At 34.8% G+C, this 9,003-nt stretch overlaps 1 protein-coding gene across 1 annotated transcript; it reads right to left on the reverse strand.

Moving 5' to 3' along the window:
- Window positions 1-2,185: 2,185 nt before the first annotated feature.
- On the reverse strand, window positions 2,186-8,439 carry LOC114739467 (cation-chloride cotransporter 1). The gene is made up of 9 exons (XM_028927525.1): window positions 8,235-8,439; window positions 7,949-8,128; window positions 7,416-7,565; window positions 7,059-7,137; window positions 6,352-6,443; window positions 4,113-4,227; window positions 3,464-3,564; window positions 3,268-3,329; window positions 2,186-2,406 (listed from the first exon to the last, which is right to left on the reverse strand). Exons 2-9 carry the CDS (start codon window positions 8,110-8,112, stop codon window positions 2,186-2,188), a joined length of 984 nt encoding a protein of 327 aa, XP_028783358.1. The 5' UTR covers window positions 8,113-8,128; window positions 8,235-8,439.
- Window positions 8,440-9,003: the final 564 nt, after the last annotated feature.

Below are 9,003 nucleotides of genomic sequence, written 5' to 3' on the forward strand. Positions count from 1 at the left end.
AAAAGAGCCTGACTCCTATGAAAATACTCTCACTACATTCACTTAAAAGTTTGGGAACTTGATTCAATAATCAGGCATGGCAGAGCAACTTGGTTGCACCACTTCAGATTCCAAAATGAGTTCATATCATCTCTGTTTGAGGAATAATGGTAGCATAAGCAAAATTACAATGGCTGCATGCCAAGACTTTCTTCCCTCGACAAAATATCTTTGATCAAACAATTAATAATCATCGGTGTCCTGACTTCTTATCCTTTCTATTGTCGCAATTCACTTCCATTCAAAAATTTTATCCTTTAGAGTGCTTTCTTATTTCTTAATTGCTAATGGCTAGTGCTATAGTTCATCACACACACAGAGAAGACTGAGGCATTCCCATTTATGGCAAGAACTTCAGGAGCACGTTTGGCCAAAGAAAATCAATTATTGAGCCATATCGTCTCTGTTTGAGAGGTAATGGCAGCACAAACAAAATTACATCAATGATGGCATGGCCAAAACTTGTAAGCATCAAATCATTTAGGATTCCTCAGCCTTTCAGTACAGGAGATATTACAAGTAATTGATGATGTGCTTAGTGAATGACTACCATGTCATTAGGGTTTTTCATAAAATTCTATCCAAGTATAATTCTTTTATGCATAGTAGTCATTATTTGCTACATCACGGTTTTCAAAATTGTCACTACAATTGTTAAGCACTGAATACTGGAAAATAAAAGACTGAAAAGATAAAGCTGATAGATAATCTACTAAGGGCTGAGGTAAAGATCTCACTTACAAATCCCTAATAGCCAAGGATAAATTCCTATGCTCACTCTACTGCTCTGAATGGCCACCAAAAAGAGAATATCCTATTGAATCAAAATTATGTGTTTATTTCCCAACCTCTCCAAGCATAGAAATTGACTAGGATATTCATAGAAGAGAATTACAAAGGAAATAAAATCTGGGACACCTAAAGTACCAGAAACAAGATCTGGTAAACCCCTACAGTCATATCCGCTCACTTCTTAGCTAGCTGACAATAAAATAAAGAATCAAGGACTAATAAAATAAGACATTCAAATTAATTCAAACTTCGGTCTTCCTCTTTTTTTTCCCCTCTGGTAGATTACTGGGTAGCCATGCTGACTTGGAATCCTATCACAGTTTCATGTAGCCTATGCAACAAACTGAGCCCTTAGCACAACAAATGCACTGCAGAAGTTATAACTCTTTACACTTCTAATGAGATCAGGGGGATGCAATAGCATCAACTAATCAACAATTTATGATGTCATAAAATATGAAGTGATGTATATTGTCCTTAAAAATAGAGTCGAGTCTAGCATTTTGAGAACGTGTTGGAGATCAAGGTAGCATGGGATGTCTAGGTCCCACAATAAGGGCCCATATGGTATCCTAGAAGGACTCTTTAAGGAATGTCTCACATGAAAAAGAATGGGATAAGCTTAAACTACGTTTGACATGCTAGAAAAAATAAATGGACTCTGGTTATAAAATTTGGCATGTATATTAAAGCAATGGAGGGGGTACTTAAGTGGATCGGTTCTCAAACTTTAATAACTAACTTTTTGGAGAGGGTTGTGCACCGCCACTTTCCATGCCCATAAAGATTAGGGGGCATGAACCAAAGTTGGCATTATTAATTGGGGGAAAAAAATGCTATCGTTGTCCATTAAGGAAGATGGACAATGGGCCAATAGCAGGAGGCAGCAATGCTGAATATACAAGAAACAAGAAAATAACAGGACGAAAAACAAAGAAACTCCGCTAGTATTCAAGAAACTAGAGACTCTCTGCCAAGCCAATTGATCATCCAACCCCTCTACATTCCATTCTCCAGCTGAAATACTATCCACAACACACTCCCGCCCACATACTCACAAGCCATTTCACACAGTTAAATAGAATATTCTATATTTGCCCCACCTACATCTAACTATTTTTCTGTATTTGGGCTACTCATTCCTTTAGGTGCAATGACACCAGGTACATCAGAATGCAAATAATAGAATTACTCTACATGTTCTCCAGGCAAAGTATTAAATGATGTCAAATCATGCGTACCATAAATCATCAAAAACTGAAGAACGCACTCATTAAAAAATAGTTCGGTATCAAAGAGGAAGTTCACAAGAAACAAAAGTCAGTCCAACCCAGTGAGGAACGCACCTGCAGGCTTATCCTTTCTTGCCAAGAAAAATCCCCATGAATATGCAGGCCAGCGAGAACAAAACAGGTATAAGAAAAGCAGGAGCAACCCGATTAATGATCTTTACACCTCCAAATACAATAAAGCATAATATAATAGTCACAACAATTCCATAAATTTGCATATCATGGGAACTTATAACGTGTATCGGTTCTGCAATGGCAGTACCATTAACTTGCGTGATAGTCTCTGCAAATGTCACACAAAGAAATTTGTGAGTTTAAAGCATTAAAGAATGTGGAATATATGTGAAGAAACAATATTTGTAACTCCCCAGAGTAGTGTAAACCTCATGAAAATTTGATGGTGTTTATGGATGTCTTGCTTGATATAATTTAATATAGACAGCTCATTTGCCTTGCACGCTTTTCTTTCTCCACTATTCATTTTATAAGTATCACAATCTATTTAAAATCATTATTTATACCACAACAGTCACAGAAATACAACAAACTCAACAGACTTGAAATAAGGGGAACTATGCTCAAATTAACTATCCAAAAGGAAGATTTCTCCCTTCAACAGATGGATGCTAATACTCTTCCTGAAGTATGTAACAAATTTCGTATAAAGAAAAGTATCACATAAATAATAGTACCTCATGAATGCCGTACCTAGAAAAACACACTTGAATTAAAAGTATGAAATAAAACGGAAATAATACTTTTGGCCCCTATAATTTCACTCAATTTTTAAGTTGGTCCTTATAGTTTAAATGATTTAACATTTAGTCCTTGTTATTATACTTTTGCTAATTGTTTGCCATATGTGAGTTAACTCTACTTCATTACCCTTAATATTGTTATTAAATCATACATAAGCATCAAGATAATATATTACTATGTCAACAAAATTTAATAAACACTCGTAATAAGTTAACAAGAGGGAATACATTAAAATTGTAAACTTTAACAGTTCAATTACAAAATTTTACATTACAAGGACCAAGTTGAAAATTGAATAAAATTATTGGACCTAAGAGTATAATTTGCCCTAGATAAAATGAAATAGAACCCCATCATTCCAAATTAAAGTAAATTCTGCCATTACCTCCAAAAATCCCAGCTTTAGGCACTGCTTTCAAAAAAGTTTCTACAGCTCCCAACACATAACTAGAACCATAATAAATAAATAAAAAAAAAAACACAATTAGGCAAGTCTTCATTCAGTCTTCCTCTTGAATCTTAAGAGACTTAGCAGGCAGGTCATATAGCAATAGGAAAAAAATCTCATAGTTCACACTTACAGGGCTCCAGCAACTGCGTTCCCCAGAAAGAAACAAAGACCAATGCTAACTCCAACTTCTGGACCAAGAGCACGACCAATGAGATAGTATGGTCCACCACCCTACAAAAGTGCAAAAACGAGAGCCAAAAAATTATTTCCATCAATGAACAGTGTAAGCAGTCCCAAATTCTAGCAGCTATCTCAAAACAGAAATTGCTATTTTATTACAGAACTTTTATGCATAGAAATTTATAATTTTTCTCAACATATTCATTTTAGTTGTCAGAAAATGTTCTTGACATGTTAATAAAAACTGCAAAAAGAACCTTTTAACTTCAAATATGTTTAAATACTTATATAAAGAAAGAGCGTATTATTTCCCAGTCAAGATGAACTCAGCTACCAGAGTAAGTTTATAGAGAGGGCAAGACATGACAGCAACTGTTTTTTCCACACTAATCACAAATTTTACTTTTAAAACAATATCCTCTATGATGATTTGAACCAAAAGGGATATTGAATTTATACTAATCCTCTATGATAATTTAAAAAAATAGCATGTTCTCTGAAGTATAATTATTTGTGTTCAAAAAATTGAATCAGATTAGAAGTGGGAAGGTAGTGGTCAAATCGAAGAAACATAAGCTTAATTCGGTAATAGCATATACCTTCATGGCACCATTGGTTGCAATAGCACTCAGTGATATTGAGGTTAGAAAAGTACAGGAGCCACATAAAGTAACAAGCAACAACGACTCTGCTATGCCAGCCATACCAACAATCCTACAATTTGGATGTTCATGGAAAAGAAAACATCTAAATTATGGTTAGAATGATGGTAACAACGTCATTCAATTTTATTAACTCCAAAATCATAAAAGCTAAAAACTACAGTGTCTAGATAATATGCAGTGTCAAATAAATAAATCATAAATACTAAATCTACTACAAGCTCAAGCTTGCGGGCCTTTTTTACAACAGATTTATTCAAAGCCTGGTTAAAAAGAAAAAATTAAATCACCATCAGAGCAATGTTATAAATGTAAAATTATTGTTCTCATAACTTGGATTGGATTACAAAATTTGAATGGGATCTGTTTGCAAAACAGATAGAGAAATGACCTCATAGTCCCACTCACTTAAACCCAGAAGGAAGCCAAGAGAAAAATCTAACCCAGGAGAAGTTGAGAAATGAGATGATAGATTTCTAATATGGTATTCTGTAATTACACCTTGGTAAGGAGTGAACTGCTCAAGAGATATCTTTCTAACTTTGTGTCACAATGCTTAAATATAGCAAGACAATCATAAATTTAGCATAAGCCTTTCTCCCTTGATACATAAATAGATATATCATGGGTGACCTATTTGTGTAAAGTTGTAATCCACTTATAATACAATTCTCTACATAGGAGTTTCAGGCACAAGGGGAAAAACAAAATATTTTCATGGAAATTACTTCGGAAAGTAATATTTATTCAACTTTCAAGCTAGCTGCTGAGTTGTGTCATGGGCTTCTCCACATCTACATTTTACTTGGGTTCAGTTTAGGCATCGTCAGATTATGCACATGTTGACTCTGGCAAAAAGGAAAGAATTCCCAGCAGGAAAAAAAAAAATTATCTCAGACCATAAATGTCTTGCTTTTCCCCCTTTAGTAGCTGGTTAAAGTTAGGCGAAAATTTCCTGAACGATGCCCTTGCCAATTCCACAACACATCATCTAACAGAGAGTAATTCCAAGGACCAAACTATAATGCTGCCAAAAGAATTCTCCAAGATATGGACAAATTCAGTGCTTTCCAAACAGCACAAAGAGCTAGCTTTAATGCAGCAAAAAAAAAATCTTGAAAGATAAAATGCATATCTAAAGAGAAAGGGCCACATGAAGGGTTTCTTATTAGTAAAATAGCCTTCTAATTGAAAGGTTCCCTGTTTTACAGGAAAAGACAGCTGTGTTGTCAGAAATATTCTAGAAAGCTAGATGAAGATGAGAGCATCAATGATGATGGACAGGTGAATATAGATGAGGAGGACTAGTTTAGGTTCTTTACAAATTTTCTCCCTTATATAACTTGCTAGTACTTTTGCCTCTCTTTCATGCCATTATTCACACTCTTCTGCTTGTGCACTGTGAATCTATGGTTTTATGCTGTTGATTTGTCTTCTGTATTACTTTTAACATCCCAATCCTTTGTCTTGACTTAAATTGCAATATAGCGTTGTTTTATATTTTGTGTATTGTTAAATGACTTGATTTAGAAGTTCTGTTTTCAAACAGACTGCCTAATTAGGCAGCCACTCTGACTCACTGCATAAGAAATGCAACTTGAAGAACCCTGCTTTAATCACTAGTCACTACACGATAGCTTTGATAACATCCAATCCATCCCAATAACATATCAAACTTCCCCTTATGGTACCCATAATAATCAATATATACTCCTGGCCATTCACGTTAGTAATAACTAAGGATAATCTATGCAAAATTATAAGATCAGCATCATAACATATGTATATAGATTATCTAAGTTCAGGTTAAATATACAAACTGCTAAAATCATGACATTATTTTGAATCTAAAGAAAAAGGAAACAAACATCAGCTCTGCACTAACAAAAATACGCCCAAAATTTATTCATCAAGTGAACAAGGGTTGCATTTAGATTGTTTCATCCTTACAGGAAACTTGAAAAATAATCCTCCAAGAAATTATGAAATACAACAAAATAACTGATCTCTATATTCTAAGAAAAAAAGGATCTTTTCATATCGCAACGACATTATTCTATGAGAAAACTTATGTTTTTAATAGAACAGTAACAAGAGGGATTTTTTTTTTTTTAAATAGAACAGTAACGAGGAATTAACACTGAAAGGATAAGAATTAAAGCAATATACAAGTTACCAAGAGAACCGAATGTAATAGATAATTCCCAATATGCTTTGCAAGCACGGAATGAATACACCCATCAATGTTCCAAGCTGGGGACCTGCAGGCTGCATGATGGTTATGAGTGGTCAGGGGAAAAAAAGGAAAAGAAGCATATCAACAAATGATATGAAATTTTACTCATAACCATACCAATTTTTCATTTGAAGTGACAAATCCAAAACAGTATTAAATCTTGAAGAAAGGAGTATGATGAATTACACATAAATAAATAAACCCAAAATTATTCTTCCGCACAATCTTAATCATGTTCACAGCAGGGGGGGGGGGGAATTATAGTCTCTAAATGCATATCACCACTTTCTTCTCCTAGGAAGAAGACCCTGATCTTCCTACAAATAAACTTATTAATTGATTAAATAGACAAAAAGCATACTGAAGGGACCATTGTTCATGAATGAGATTGTAGAAGATTTCAAAAAGCATATATTTGTCACAAGTCACAACAATCATCCGAGAAACTAAATCATTAAAAACACAAAATAATCGCACATAAACATTCCTGCTTCTAACATTCTTGTTCTGTAAATTCATCACATAAAAAGAAGTACGATGCAAATTATAACACACTAGCATGGACCATATTTGAATTATGATATCAATATCAAATGAAAAAAACAAGATAAATTGAAAATAAGAAGTTTCTTCAGAAATTAGCATACCCTTGGCTGCCCAACTGTGATGGAAATATTCTCACCATCTCTAGGACTAGATGGCTGTTGAAGCTGCTCTCCAGTCATACTGGATCAAGAGAAGACTAGTCAATTAAAAGGGTCAATCACTTAACCGTCAATTAAAAGGGTTAATAACTTAACTTTCAAGAACCAAATAAAAGTTCACAAACTCAATTCCCTTTCCATTTAGAAACAGAAAAGACAGTACTAATTGTAAGATTAACAGAACAGACGTGAGTGCAGTATTTGAGCAGAGAGCACTAATAACAGCAGCTTGAAAAGGGAAAAGAAACAACTTGTTCGAGAAGAATATGAGTTGTATACAATAATAAAGAGCTTCCATACCTTTTGAGCCCAAGAATGTTGACAAGAGAATCAAAACCAAACAATTCCAATTTGGATTCCCCTTGCATTCCATTAGCCTGTGCATGACGAGGAGAGTTCCCTTCTTTCGCATCAGAACCCACATTTGCACCCGCATTTATATTAATTGTTCTAGAACAACACAAGACCAGTCAAACTTGGAATTCTAAGCCCAGACAAATTCAACGTAAGGAAGTGGCATTTTTAATTACTGACAACCCAATCGCATTCGTATTATTTGTGCCACATTAACAACCTGAGTAGACAAACTCTGAGGATTGCAATTTCACATTATAAAGTGATTGACAAAACGGTGCTGGAAAAAACAAACATGTAAACCCACGCCCTGTTATGCATCATAAAAGCTAAGCTCTGATTATACGATGGGGGTCTCATGCCCTTTCTCGCGTTTCAACACGCAATGTCTCTACAACCATAATGCCCCTGTTCCCCCCCTAACAATAACATGCCAAGGTGCTCAAGGAAAAGTCACAGCAGCAAGAAAATAAACTTACTTGACTGAAGCAGGTTGATTGGGATACGAAGAAGACGACGATCCAGGATCCATGGAAGACATCTCAAGCACGGCACGATCGTTGGCCAACACGGGCCGGTACTTGCGACCCCTCTGCCCATGAAACTCATCTTCTCCACTGCCATCAAGATCCCCATTATCCATTTTCGGTTACTGGGATCTAATTCAAAAGAAAACAGATCAAGATACAAATCTGAATCAGAAATCAAATCCCAGAAAATGAAGCAAAAAAGGGGGAAGAAAGGGAGAGATCCAAGATTGGTACCCAAGATTATGTATAATATCTTCACAGAATCCGAAGAAAAAATACGACTTGGAGAGAAGAGTCTTTGAATTGAAAATGGAAAAGAAGAAACCCGAATTCCTCTGGTCAGAATCCTTTCCAAGCGAAAAATAAGGAGGGACTAGAAATACGCGCGCGTTTGAAACGATGAGGAAGGGTCAGAAAATGAGAGAATGGGAAATTTGCATTGCATTCCGCTGCGCCTTCTTTATCATGACCCGTGCTCGTTTTTAAACAGTCAAGACCAACTCAACGTCGGCGTTTATGCCAAGAGACATCAAGCAGGGCTAAGCTATGACTAATTTTATCCCAACATTGTGTTTGAGCAAGTGTTTCTTTTATTTTATGATCAGCTTTCGCTATAAATGTTTCTGTCCTAAAAGGAAAAACATAATTCGAGTCTTAAACTGTTCCCAAAGATTTTATACAATAGTAAGTTATAATAGTAATAGTAATTATAATACAAATTCCATTAAAGAAAAATAGAATCTTATGAAATAATCCGGTCCTTATTATAAGACCCCATTTGACTTTTTATTTGGTCCTAATTATAAGATATCCATTTTGTCTCTTATATTATGCATAAGATAATCCTTCTAATAATGATAGTTTTAGCCATACTTAATTAGCAAGGATATTTTAGGAATGACAACATTATATAAAATAACCAGTTTAAACTTCCTTAAAAATAAGAATTGGATCTTAATTAGGACCGGAGGATAATATTCTTAACAATTTTATTAATTAGATAT

This window comes from Neltuma alba, unplaced genomic scaffold (genome assembly GCF_004799145.2).
Source record: "Neltuma alba isolate B1F8T4 unplaced genomic scaffold, ASM479914v2 tig00002836_pilon, whole genome shotgun sequence".
NCBI classification, from domain to species: domain Eukaryota; kingdom Viridiplantae; phylum Streptophyta; class Magnoliopsida; order Fabales; family Fabaceae; genus Neltuma; species Neltuma alba.